At 39.1% G+C, this 14,602-nt stretch overlaps 1 protein-coding gene across 8 annotated transcripts in view; it reads right to left on the reverse strand.

Moving 5' to 3' along the window:
* Ubn2 (ubinuclein 2) overlaps positions 1-14,602 on the reverse strand; it is a 70,020-nt gene that overhangs the window by 19,649 nt on the left and 35,769 nt on the right. For all 8 annotated transcript variants that reach the window (XM_076566500.1, XM_076566496.1, XM_076566499.1 and 5 more), the window contains exons 7-12: positions 13,089-13,159; positions 7,908-8,037; positions 4,485-4,603; positions 3,328-3,441; positions 2,662-2,805; positions 984-1,034 (exon numbers count right to left, since the gene is read on the reverse strand). In XM_076566500.1, coding sequence (XP_076422615.1) covers positions 984-1,034; positions 2,662-2,805; positions 3,328-3,441; positions 4,485-4,603; positions 7,908-8,037; positions 13,089-13,159 — 629 coding nt within the window. The remainder of the gene's footprint in view (positions 1-983; positions 1,035-2,661; positions 2,806-3,327; positions 3,442-4,484; positions 4,604-7,907; positions 8,038-13,088; positions 13,160-14,602) is intronic.

Here is a 14,602-nt window from a genome sequence, read left to right on the forward strand (position 1 = left end):
TTAATGCATGGTAGGCAAGGACTCTACCAACTGAGCTGCATTCCAGTATCACTCCAGTATGTACCCCTAAAAAGCAACCACTGGCATCTTTCTGTGATTAGGAGAATAAAGGTTCATTCTTTAATGAAAGTTTCACTGGGCTGGGTAAGTAGCTCAGTAGAGTGCTTGCCTAGCATATGCTGGACCTGTGTTTAATTTCTGGTATAAACATTTTTTAAAATTGATTTATTTGTGAGTGACTGACTGTGTATGTGTACAGGGGGCATAGACAGAGGTCAGGACCCAACTTTCAGGAGTTGGTTTTCTCCTTTTACCATGGGTTCTAGGGCTCCAATTCAGATTTTTATGGCAAATGCTTTTATCCATGGAACCATCTCACAGATCTAGAAATCTGCTTTATATTTTCTAGAGCCAGTTGTGCACAGAAGAACACTAGAAGCTTGCAAGGCAGGGGAGGAGTGTACATGGAAGTATCCTGTAAGCTCAGCTCATCAATGCAGTTACCCATGTAGACAGTAAGACAAAGGGAGCAAGCCTGAGCTCCATGCTGGTGGCTCCCTACAGCAGAATCTCAATCTAGACTAGAAGGTTTGGAGAATATCTTGGGACTGTTTCCAAAGTCAGCAGTCAAAACAAACAAAACAGAAAAAGGGGGTAACACAAAGATGACCTAACAGTATACTTAAGTCTTAACTATGTCAATGAGTATTTTAGTAAGTAATGGTTTTGTTTCTTAAAGCCATAACATGAGCCAGGCAGTGGTGGTGCAAACTTTAATGCCAGTACTTGGGAGGCAGAACCAGGTGGATCTTTGAATTCCAGGCCAGCCTAGTCTACAGAGTTCCAGGACAGCCATGGCTACATAGAGAAACCCTGTCTCGGAAAAAACAAACAAACAAAACAAAAACAAACAAACAAAAAACCCAAAAGCTATAACATGAATAAAAAACACATGGAGAAATCTAGAGTCAGTATTTACTCACGGAGCAGAAGTAAGATGATTATGTACACTCCGGCTTTCCTTAAAAAGCATTCTAGAAAAATCAGAAAGACAAAATTATTTTTTAGAGCAGATAACATGGCAATTGCTTCACTTTTTATTTTTGTTTTGCACACAAGATCTTGCTGTGTGACTCAAACTAGCTTCAAACTTAGTACTGTAACTCAGGCTGACCTTGAACTGAAAATCATTAACCATTTGGTTTTTGCTTATTCACTAAGCAAAAGTCGTAACAACTTTACTCAATAATGTATTTCATGAAAAGTTTTATATCGTTTCTATGTATTTAGAAGTTTTAACAAATCAACAGAAAAGGTTGTTTCTGTTACTTTAAGGATGACAGATTGGTAGCCAAGTTTGTTTTTTATTCTCTTAAAATCCTCCAGCCAGGGGCTGGAGTGATAGCTCAGTGGTTAAGAGAACTGCTCTTCCAGAGGTCCTGAGTTCAATTCCCAGCACCACATGGTGGCTCACAACCATCTGTAATCAGATCTGATGCCCTCTTCTGGCCTATAGGCATACATGCTGTATACATAATAAATAAATAAATGAATGAATGAATGAATGAATGAATGAATGAATGAATCAATCAATCAATCAATCAATCTTAAAAAAAAATCCTCCAGCCAGGCATGGTGACACATGACTTTAATCTCAGTACTCAGGAAGCAGAGGCAAGCAGATTTCTGTGAGTTCAAGGCCAGCCGGGGTCTAGGTAACCCCGGCTGGCTTTGAACTCACAGAGATCTGCTTGCCTCTGTTTCCCATGAGCTGAAATGAGAGGTATGCACTACCATGACCGGCAATTTTGTTTAAGATGGATTTCACGGGGCTGGAGAGATGGCTCAGAGGTTAAGAGCAGTGACTGCTCTTCCAGAGGTCCTGCATTCAATCCCCAGCAACCACATGCTGGCTCACAACCATCTGTAATGAGATCTGGTGCCCTCCTCTGGCTTGTAGACATACATACAGGCAGAACATTGATTGTATACATAATAAATAAATAAATAAATACAAATCTTAAAAAGAAAAAAAAAAGATGGATTTCACAAGATAGCCCAAGCTGATCTGGAATTCTCTAGTATAGGCTGGCCTCAAACCTGCAACTCTCTATATTCTCATCAGTGCTAGGGTACAAATGTGTGCTACCACATCTATCTCTGCTCTAAATCCAGCATGTGGTTCCTTTCTATCTGTTAAAAAACCCTCAAGTTTACAACCATCATCTCCTATCCTTTTTCTTTATTACTAAACTCAGAAGCAAAATAAGGAAAAATGGTTTGAATTAAAAACAAAACAAAAGAATATACCTATCTTATTTCTAGATCCACAAGATATGTTTTGTTAAGTGCTGATGATCTGAAATATTGCGCACGCACACACACACACACACACACACACTAGTTGGCTTTTGTTTTGTTTTGAGATAGGGTCTCTTGATGTATTAAAAGAATGTTGAACATGTCAGTTCCCACTTTAAATAATTTGAGATCATCATTTCCCCTTTCTCTTTCCTCCTTCCAGCTTCTCCCATGCAACACTCCCCAAACATGTAAGTTCTTAGCAAAATCAATGTGATGTGTGTTTGTGTGCAAATATATCTTTAATAACAGCAAAATAAGAAACTACAACAAAAGTTGTTGGGAAGGCACATTTCTTACCTTGCCTGCATCCAGCCCTTAGGCCACAGTGGCTTCACTTCTGTCTCCATGAAGGATTTAAGATAATCCTCAGCAGACTGGCTTTTATTTGGCTCTAATTCATAGCATCCCAATTTGATCTCAACAAGGTTACATAACAAAGTTCTAAACAAATTAAAAATATATATTGTTACAGAAATGTGAAATGTAAAACTAAGGAAAATACGATTCGAAATGGGTATTTTTGAAGCATGTAAATATAGTGGCAATAAAGAATGTGAAGTGAAGTATTCAGACAATAAGAGAAGTGAGTTCTAACACTGATCATTCAATGCACTACAATCAACCCCCACCATGAAACAATGGCCTTTGGTACCTTTCTTTAAGTGAGCAAAGATTGAATGGGATAGCCGTCTTCCTGAGATACAGTAAGTAGACAATTCACACAGGTATATCACATGCTGGTCCTGATGCAACCAGAATGACTTCACTTCATTCTTAGAACAGCTGTTAAAATGTGTTATATGAAGCCCAAAGCACCAGCACCCTGAGGCGATTACACCAGATTACTATTCCTGAGCATGTTTTCTTAAGACACTTATCTTTGGTTGCTTCTGATCTAGTCTAGTGGGTTCCTGAAGATTCTTCTCTTCTCTTTGCCTACAAACGAAGAAGAACTAAGCTCACCTAATGGTGTCATCCCAGTGGAATTTCTTTCGTGGCCCTATGACTCGTTTCCCTGGTTTCTCATCATCATCATCTTCAGATCCATTTTTTTCCCGTTCTTCATCTGTTTGCAACCTAAAAAAAATGAGTAATACTTTATGAAGCAAAGTTTTAACCCTGAATTCACAACCCTAGATTCCTTAAATACTTCAGTTGCTCAGCCAAATGTTTATTCAAAACAGAACAGGGGGCCATATTTCCACATAATATGGTGAATTTGGAACCAGTATAAAGTGGATGAGTAAATAAGGACTCTGAACTATACTATAGAGGTACAAATGATCATCCTTTAGATCAAACTCTGTGTCCAGCCTCAGCTGAGTCAAACTGGTCAACATGTGAAATGCCTAACTAGCATTAGCTTTTAGCCTTTTTTTTTTTTTTTTTAAAGACAGTCTTAATATGAAGCCCGGGCTAGCCTAGAACCTGGATCACCCTGCTGAAACCTCCTAATTGCTATTATAGGCGTGTCCCATTATGCCTGCCTTGACCCTTGTTTTGTTTACCTCCATATACTAACCAGACAAAGCCTTTTGCTTTTGACAACAAAGCAGTTTGAGCGGGAAGTGACACATCACTTAGAAAACATTCAATTACATCCTTTCAATGGTACACATGGTTTCTAGAGGATGAGGACTGCTTAAGAACATCAACTAAGAAGGGGAATGGGGGAGGAGGGGCTTGGACCTGCCTCAACTGAATGTAGCAGGATCTGCTGACTCCCCATGGGAGACCTTGCCTTGGAGGAGGTGGAAATGGGGGATGGGTTGGGAGGTAAGGCTGGGGGGTGGGCGGGAGGAGGGAGGACAGGGGAATCTGTGGTTGGTATGTAAAATGAATAGAATATCTTAATAAAAAAAAGAAAAAGTGTAGGGATATATTAAAAAAAAAAAAAAAGAAGGGGAGTGGTAGCACACACCTTTAATGCCAGCATTCTAGAGGCAGAGGCAGGTAGATCTCTGTGAGTTCAAGGCCAGCCTGATCTACAACGTGAGTTCTAGAACAGCCAGGGCTACACAGAGAAACCTTATCTCGAAGAAACCAAAAGATAAAATGAAAGAACATCAACTAAAAGTCATTCTCAAATTCTAAAGCCAGCCCACAGCAGAGGTACATACTTGGCACACTTGGCTTGACTGCGAGCCTGGCAGTCTTCCTGGTATTTAAACAGCTGTTCAGGCATGACGTTGCTTACAGCCAGCTTCAATTTCTGCAGAGGTTCTCTTAAACGATCATCCTGAGGGGTAAATACAGTTGGAGTTTTTTTTTTTCCTTCAAATATCCTAACAAAACTTACTCTATAAGCAGAACTTCAATAGGTGAAATTACATTCCACATACTGATTACAGACCTGAATGTTATCTAACATGGTATGTCTTCTACAGCCCCGACTTGTCAAAGGCACACTGGATGAAAAATTAGGATGAGTGTGTTTCCTGCTACACCAAGCAGACTCCCAGTTTTTGCCTGCTGCCCCAGTAACAGTGTTCCTTCACATTCTGAAGGATGAGTCCAAGTTTTGCCCAATAAGCTTTATGAATGAATTGTAATACAAAGAATCCAGAGAATGAGAGAGACATTGCCCAGACTACTGTTTAACTCCTGGTGTTGAAAGATATACCCAAAGAGGACACTACTCTGAAATACTACAATGCACAATCTGTTTTGGTGACTACCAGTTGTTGCTAGCAATTATAATTTATGGTGCAAGCAAAAATTAAGTTCAAGGCCAAATGAAAGAGGAAACTGAGAAACCCTTCTCCATATGGGTTCAGCATAGAAAGGAAAGTCAGAATTTTATATCTGACAGCTCAAATCAGCCAACACCATTTTCATCTTGCAAATAATATATACTTAAGTGCTTAAAATCTTTATCATCGTCATAGGCCCAGAAATACCTTAACTCTTTCTTCGCTGATGCAAAAGGATTTTGCTTGTTTTTTATAATGTAGATTGAATTCAGGAGACTCAGGCTTACTAAGCAAGCCTTTACCTGAGATATACCCCAGTCCCCCAACAAGTCATTACAACTTTTGATATTGTATTTAGAACATGAAAATTATGACTAGAAAGCATTTTAACCTAGTCCATGAATACCAATTAATAAACTAAGCATGTAATGGTATCTAGAATAAAAATCTTAACACTTAGTATCAAAATTTCTTGAAGAATTAAGTAGATAACCCTGAAAAATTTCAAATATTCATCAACAGTGAAACTGAGAAGTTAAATGAGATATACTCATACAATAGAGAGCTATACATATCAGTAGAAATCAATTTCTACTATGTCGACATACATCTGAGGCATGACATAGTGCTAGAAAGCTAGTTAGAGAAGAAAACAATTTGTTTCTCTTTCTATGAAACTTAGACAATGTAAAACTTACAATACAATGTTTAGGGATATGAATGGTGTGACAAAGCTTATATAAAGACCAACAAGGACAAGACAGATGATGCCTTTCTCTCATGTCCAATGGGATAGAAAATAACTTCAAACATCAAACTCAATCATTTCTCTGAAAATATTTTATTTTGTTATAATTTTTGTTGTCTTTTTTTTTTTTTTTTTTTTTTTTTTTTTTTTAAAGGCAGGGTCTCACTATGTAGCTCTGGCTATCCAGAGCTCACTATATAGACCAGGCTGGCCTCAGATGATATTTTATTCTGACAAATAAAACTTGCCTGGAGATCAGAGTGTAGAGCTAGCCACTAGTTAACCACAGAGGCCAGGCAGTGGTGGCACACACCTTAAATCCCAGCACTAGGGAGGAAGCAGAAAAATCAGGAGTTCAAGGCCACCCTGGGCTACACCTTTAATCCAAGCATAATTGGGAGGTGGAGACAGGAATATAAAGTAGGTGGAAACAGGATCTCATTCAGTTTGAGGATTCATAGAGACAGGATGCCTATTTGGTCTGAGATTTCGTAGAGGTAAGAGGTGGCTGGTTGCTCTGATTCTCTGATCTTATAGCTTTCACCCTAATAGCTGACTCTGGGTTTTTAATTGTTAAGACTAATTAGGATCACACTTCACTCTGCCTTCAGAGTGCTGGGATTAAAGGTGTGCACTACTATAGCTGGCCCAAAATATTTTATAATCTGGTGCTACGGATGTAGCTCAGTTGGTTGAAAGTTTGCTGAACACGCATTAAACGTGTTTGATTTCTAGAAAAACATAAAACCAGGTGAGTTGAGGCCAATCATGGGTGTGCATGCCTTTAATCTCAATATTCAGGAGGCAGTGGCAGGCCAGTCTGATCTACATAGCCAGTTCCAGGTCAGTCAGGGCTATCCAGATTCTGTTTCCAGAACCCACATGGCAGTTAACAATAACCCTTAACTTCAGTTCCAAGGGAGCCAACACCCTCTTCTGGCCTCTGTGGGTACCATGGACATCCACGGTATACAGATGTACATACAAGCAGAATACCCATACAGAAAATAAAAATTAAAAACACAAATAGAAACAGGCAAGGTGGTAAAGGCCCACAATCCCAGCACACATAAACCCTGCTGTATCTGGGCTAGTCTAGGACAGAATACCTTCTCAAAAAGGAAGAAAAGGTGTTTTATACTACACAAAATGGTGTTTTTCTGGGCTAGGTATGGTGGTGCCTACCTTTGCATTGCTGGTGGATCTCTTTGAGTTTTAACATCAACCTGCTGTACATAGTGAGACCTTGTCTCAAAAAAAAAAAACAAACAAACAAACAAACAAAAAAAACAAAAACAAAAAAAAAAACACAAGCAAAAAACAACTAAAAACTATTTCTACTTCTAGTTCTATTTTTTAGATTTTTTCCCTCCCTAAATTTCGAGACAGGATTTCTCTTTGTAACCCTGGCTGTCCTGGAACTCTCCCTGTAGACCAGGCTGGCCTTGAACTCAGAGATCCGCCTGCCTTTGCCTCCCAAGCTCTGGTGGTATTAAAGGCGTGTACCACCAGGCCCAGCTTCTAGTTCTATTTTATCAGTTACCCATTTTTGCCATTTGAATTTTGGCTCCAATTGCCGATGTCTGAAGTTGCCAACAAAAAGATAAAATATGAGTTGGGAACACAATTTTTTTGTTCATTAACCTGCTTTGAATCAAGAAAGAATTATAATTTTTTCAACTCAAAAGAAGCCTTTGTTAATAGATATTGGTGTCTTAATAAAGAATTCTGTTCGTGGTACCTACTACACTGACTTTCTAGAGCAAGAATCCATGCCTTAGGAATCAGTACTTTTCATCTAGGCCTATCAACTGTTGAAGCAAATAGTTTTTAAATTGTGTGTGTGTGGCTGTGTGCAGTTGCTCATGTCGTGGTATATTTGTGGAATTCAGAGGACAATTTTGCCAGGCTTGCTCAACAAGTGCCTTTACCTGCTGAGCCATCTTGCCAGCCCTGAAGGATCCTAATCAACTTTAGTGACATCCTGTGGTTATTAAACATACGTAACAGAACTGTAAAGTGACGAATGTGGAAAGACTCTGAGTAAATATCTTGTTTACTGGTTACAAAACCTAAGATATAGACACCATTCTTCCACTTACCTGGACGTTAAGGTGTAACTTCTTTAGACGTTTTACCAGTGTTTCCTTATTGCATGGCACAAATGCTTCAAGATGGGAGTAGACACCACTACGAATGACAGGGCCGAGTTCTTGTAGCTGTAACTCGATGCTGACCAAAGACAAAAACAAAACCACACAACAGTAAACAACATCCAATCCTTTTTACATAGCACCATATAAATCAGAAAATAGCCAGGTGCTGGTGGTACACACTTTCAATCCTAGCACGTGGGAGGCAGAGGCAGGCAGACCTTTAGTTCGAGGCCAGTCTAGTCTACAAAGGGAGTTCCAGGACAGCCAGGACTACATAGAGAAACCTTGTCTCAAAAAACAAACAAACAAACGAAGGAAGGAAACAAGCAAGCAAAAGCAGATGTTCCCCGGCCCTTTTAGCACCCCTCTTAAGGTATCCGAAAAGCAAAGCCCTTCTTCACATCCAGCTATGTGCACATGCTATTTCCTCATCTTTGTTTTCCTTACCATGCCTGTGACACAGCTGTGTATTTAATAGTTTACTCAATTTACTGTAAATGATTAGTTCTCACTTCCCTTTTTGGGACAGAAAATTAATTGTTAAGTCTTTATTTTGCCTAGTAGCTATTTCCTTTTGATGAACTAGCCTGACTCCATCTTAAGTTTAGAAGGAATCTTGTTATAAGGTAGAAATAAGTTCCTCCCTGTTTTCTGTGAAACTTAAATTTTAGCATGTCTTTACTCATTTTCTGGAATTCAACATGTTCCATACCCTATAACCTGACCTCCATCCTGATAAGATGTTCTGCCAAATAATTCTGAGATGTTCTACCAAGTTCTCACATAACCAAAAACCCTTGGAAATCCCCTAGCATTGGAGGTGTTTTTTTTTTTTTTTTTTTGGCTATATAAGCTCACTTTCTCCTATGCTCAATGCTATTTTCTGAAACCAGGCTTTAGGGAGACAGCCCTGTTAGACAGGAAATAAAGCTTGCTTAATTTGACCAAAAAGTTTGGTTCATTGGTCTTTATTCTTGTTCAGTGGGATTAATATTTTCTCTTCTCTACTTCTCTTTTAAAAGTAATGCAGTAAAATTTGCAATAATTGCCATATTTTAGCAGAGAGAAACTATTAACAAAGTGTCTCTCAAAATGGAAAAGACTGTATTTGGCAGCTGCTACTGAAGAAAAGTAACAATAGACATGAGTTTGAAGGTCATTATCAAATTGGTGCTCTTAGACAGGCTTGATGGTGTGCATTTTTAATCCTATTCAGAAACAAGAGGCAAGGAATGCTCACAATCCCAGGTTAGCCTGACCTATGTAGGCACCCTAGGCCAGCCAAGGATACATTGTGAAACTTTGTATCAAAACAAAAAACAAAAAGTAAAACAAATTGGGGTTCTTGGCAACAAATTATGCCCAAGTCACGACAGATAATTATAGGAAAGTGTACAGGGACACTTAGGAAACCTCCCATATTAAATTAATTTATCACCTCTAAGATACATTGTAATTTCAGCTGGACAGTGGCAGGGCATGCCTTTAATCCTAGCACCCAGGAGGCAGAGGAGGGTGGATCTCTGGAGTTGGAGGCCAGCCTGAGGTCTACAGAGGGATTTCCAGGACAGCCAAGGCTACACAGAGAAACCCTGTCTTGAAAAACAAACAAAACAAGAACAACAAAAAAGATATATTGTAATTTCAGAAAAAAATAAAATAGACAAAATCATGCTTTTTAGAACTCGTAAAAGAAAATCCCTAGTATTAGAAAAACTAAATAGTGAATAGACAGTTAAATGCAAGAGCCTTCACCGAAATAACGTCATGGTCATGAGTACTATGCAGAAATGCTTGGCTGGTAGCATTTGGCTAGACCTTTACTAAGGGCCTAGGCTCTGAGTAGGACTTCTGGACTTGTCTTATCGTTAAAAAGCTAGTTGAAACTGAAAATAAAATACTCTCCAAGTACTAAGAGATGTAACAGACTCAAGGAAATAGTTTAAAGTCACTGGTTTCCAAAGGTTAACTCAGACAGGGGAAAGCTGACTCCCTGAGCAGAAACTTAACTGCTAAGTCCTCTGTATACCGCCATTCAAGTCACTACTCATTCAAGGAGTACCAAGGAGATGGCATGAAGGTCTCATAGGGAGTGTCCAGCAAACAGTCATGCCTAGTGTAATATGAGTAGAATTCAGAATGCCTGCTTCAGGGAACAGGGAAAAAAAGTAAGTATATTGTATACTTGTTCATTCAGGTCCAATTCAACTATGGAAAAAAAAGGTGAACCAGAAATTCATCTTTTTCTCCTCAACAAAAGGAAGAAATGGTGAGGCCAATACACCTGAGTAATGTTAGGCATGGATTATACATGCTATTACAACAGCACTCTGTCCAGAAGAGTAAGGCATGTGAGTTTAGGACAGAGAACAATAAAAAGTGACTTTAAAGGAAACCATCAACTGTGAGCCTAAGGCCTTAAAGAACTGAAAGCTCACCTTTTGTGAAATGAAGAGCAGATGTGTGTCTGTTTGTGTCTGTGTGTGTAGGTGGAGAGATGGTTCAGCAGTTAAGGGCACTGACCCTCTTCCAGAAGACCAGGTTTGATTCCCAGTACCTATATGGTGTCTAACAATTGTTTGTAATTTTAATTCCAAGGGATCTGATACCCTCTTCTGACTTATGCATGCTGCAGTTAAATATATGCAGGCAAAACACCCATATACATAAAATAAAAATAAATACATCTTTAAAAAAAAGAAACCAAAGTAGATGGGCTCCCCAATTTAGAGATTTGTTTGTGACAGACAGGGAATGGAGGGAAGCCTATCAACGGAACTCTCTAATTTACCTGTGTTGCCAGAACACAAAGATGGGCTCTTGATTCTCCCAGGGGAAAAACAGACACCCCTCTTATAGAAGAGTGAAATGGAAAGGAAAGAAGGGAGGGAGGGGAAGGGGGAAGAGAATGAAAGACCAGTCTTAGGCACGAGGAAAGAAATGCTCTAGTACCAGGGGAGAGAAAAAATGGCTAGTGAGATGGGATGATGGAATCTGGGACAACTCTGAGATGAGTGACAGCTGCTGCACTGTCTAGTGTGACTCTGGAGCTCAAAAGCCACCAGTAAAGGTGGCAGCAGGAATGTGAAGAATCATGTACCTCTTCCATCACATGCATTCAACCTGAAAATCCAGGCTAAAACAAAGAACTCTTCAGCCACTCCACTGGAAACACAGTTACGTTTGAGGAGTCTATTTTTTTTTTAAGTCTTTAAGGATCACAGAGATAGTAACTAACTATAAGTAATGAAAAAAAAAACCCTTTTCTATTGAATATCTCTATTGTGTATTTAGAAGAAAGGAATCACAGAAATATTATTTGCTTGTATCTTCCTACCTGGTATTATTAAATGCCAGAGCAGACCAATTATTTTCATCATACAAGTAAGATCTGCTTCTTTCCTCATGATCACACTTTTGCCTAGTTCTGCCTGCAGTCAACTGTATTCTTATATGCTATAACCAACAGTTAAAACCATTTACAAGTACAGCTTATTTGGCTACAACCTTCAAAAATGCAGCTTCGTTAGTATCAAACACTGAGGGTAAAACTGATACTAAATCTAAAAATCTGCTCATTTTAATATAATCCATGTCATATATGAGCCCTCACCTTTTTCTCCCAATCTGATGTCTGTAGTTTTCATATAAACTTACAGCCAAGAATTCTTTGGTTTTTCAAGACAGGGTTTCTCTGTGTAACCCTGGCTGTCCTGGAACTCACTCTGTACACCAGGCTGGCCTCAAACCCAGAGATCCACCTGCCTTTGCCTCCCAAGTACTGGAATTAAAGGTGTGTACAACCACCATGCCTGGGTCCAAGTTTTCTACCTTGAACCATAGTTTTCATTTGGTTATAAATTTTGCAAAAATTATAATTAACCTCACTAAATAATCATGAAATCATATGTCTCAATTCTGAGTAGTAGAAATAGGTGACCAATCTGAATAAATACTCTGACCTTTCACAGACATTTTTCATATAGGTGGCACAAAATACACCTAAGATCAGCTGAATGGTCAACCTGCATAGTGGTCACCTGCTCTAAAAGCTAGAAATATCAAAGGCTATACCTATTGTTAGTAGTGTGGAGAACAAATACAGTTTTGCCCAGGAACAAATATTATAAAAAACATGCTGCAAAGCAGAACAGGAAGAATGGATGACTGAGACCAAAACCTCTAATTCATAAGTCGATTAAAAAATATTTAAAAGTAATATTTAAATATGTGTGTATGCGTGTGTGTGTGTGTGTGTGTGTGTGTGTGTGTGTGTGTATACACGTACACTTATTAGGTACCATGGAGTAACTGAGGAAGTCAGAGGACAAACTGTAGACTTGATTCTCTCCTTCAACCATATGGGTCCCAGGGATAAACTCAGGTCATCGGATTTGGTGGTAAGCACTTTATCCACTGAGCCATCTCATTGGTTTTCAAAGGTCAACCGTGTATATGTAGGTAGAAAAAGTCTCAGATAACCCAGGCTGGCCGATGATAAACTGTATAACTCAATATTATTCCTGAGGATAATCTTGAATTTCCTAGTCTTCCTGTATCCACCTCTACAAGTGCTGAGAAAATAGGTATGAAGTACCACACCAGTTTTATGCAGTACTGGAGAATCTGATCCAGACCTCTGTAAATTAAAGGTAAGAACTGTACAGTTGAACTACATATACTCAGCCCCTCAACTACTTAAACTTGTAGTTCTCTTGCCTCAGCCTCTTGGTGCTGGCATTAGAGGCATGGACCACCACTCTGCAAAGTTTTTATTAATTAATTAGTTTATTAATTTATTTGAGATAGAGTGTCAAGTAGCCTAGGCTGGCCTTGAACTCACAATGTAGCTGAGGATGACCTTCAACTGTTCATTCTTCACCTCCAAAATACTGGGATTACAGAGGTGTACCACACCACGCTCAGTTTATGCAAATCCAGGGCTTCCAGCATGCTACACAAGCACTCTACCAACTATCTACTGCCTCAGCAGCCTGCAAGGTTTTTGATTTGTTTCTTTTTATTTGAGTTAGGAATTGAACTTAGGGCCTCACAAATGCTTGGCAAGTATATCACTGAGATTATTCCCAGTGCAAGTTTAAAAAGGAAAAGATAAAAATCACTTACTCCAGAAGAATATTATTCATATCTTGTGTGAAGAATTTTTTTCTTCCTTCTTCATCAAAAAGTTTGGCAGCCTAGAGAAACATAAAAAAAACGGACAACATAATTCAAATAAACCCTTACTGACGTGAATTATGTAACAACAATACTATTACTACTAATAAACTTCACTATCAGTAAAATACCACAAATTCTGAGCCCGAGGGAGGCAAAGCCATTTGAGGTCCAAATCAAACAGGTTATCACACACGTCTGCTGCAGTGGCTGTAGTCACTAACACACACTTAGTGGCTCACAAAGCAGAGGTCTAGTCTCTCACTTGGGACATTCAAAATTAGTGCCACTGGGCTAAAATCAAAGTGACAGCAAGGCTAGGCTCTCCATCAAAGAGCATTAAAAAAAAAAATCAGAGCTAGACCCTCTAAAGAGGTTAAATGTAAAGCATAGAGTGAATTAGTGTGGCACATGGAACTGGCAGTACCACTTGAAATAAAGCAACTTCCCAAGGGCCATCTAACTAATAACTACAGGGAAATACTATACTTAGCAATGTGAAAGTATTAGCACTGCCTATTTTTAGACTTAATCATCATCAAAGGTCATGAAAAGTATTAAAGCGAAAACTGAGTGTCAATCCTGTGACAGGTACAGTGTGTGCCAAAATGCCTAAAGTACAGAATGGACATTGCCTTTAAATGAAACACATGTAAAGAACCCCCTCAACCTGCCCACGTCTGTCTGTCTGTCTGTCTGTCTGTCTGTCTGTCTGTCTGTCTGTCTCTCTCTCTCTCTCTCTCTCTCTCACACACACACACACACACACACACTTTTTTTCTCAAGACATAGGCTCCCTATGAAGTCCAGGTTAGTCATGAGCTTGGCAGCCCTATTGAATCAGATACCAGAGTATCACCCACATATTACCCAGGTATCACCCAGCACCTGAGGACTTCTGCAGAATTCTGTGATTATGTCCACTTTAAACTTTTTAATCTTAAACTTGGGCGGCAGTGGCACACGCCTATAATCCCAGCCCTCGGAAGGCAGAGCCAGGTGGATCTCTGTGAGTTTGAGGCCAGCCTGGTCTTCAGAGCTAGTTCCAGGACAGGCTCCAAAGCTACACAGAGAAATCCTGCCTCGAAACAACAATAACAACAACAACAACAACAACAACAAAACAACAACAAAACAACTTTATAATCTTAAATGTTAAATGTGATTAAAAGTCAGACTTAGTATTCAATGTCACAAATATGTATCTATCTAAATAAAATACCAGGCAATAATCATTTCTGCTCCTGTCTTTGATGTGCTAGGACTTCCATTAAATTTCATTATTTGAACTTCTGGATTTACATACTGATATGACAACCCACATTACTTTTCCTGTACCGAGAGACACCAGGACTCTGTGCATTTTAGGTAAGTTCCCAAACACTGAGCTAAGCTCCCAGTCCTCAAAACACAATTTTTAAAAACAAGACTATTTTTTGTTTCCGAAAGAATAAATTCCTTGA

The sequence above is a fragment of the Peromyscus maniculatus genome, chromosome 3, assembly GCF_049852395.1.
Source record: "Peromyscus maniculatus bairdii isolate BWxNUB_F1_BW_parent chromosome 3, HU_Pman_BW_mat_3.1, whole genome shotgun sequence".
NCBI lineage: Eukaryota > Metazoa > Chordata > Mammalia > Rodentia > Cricetidae > Peromyscus > Peromyscus maniculatus.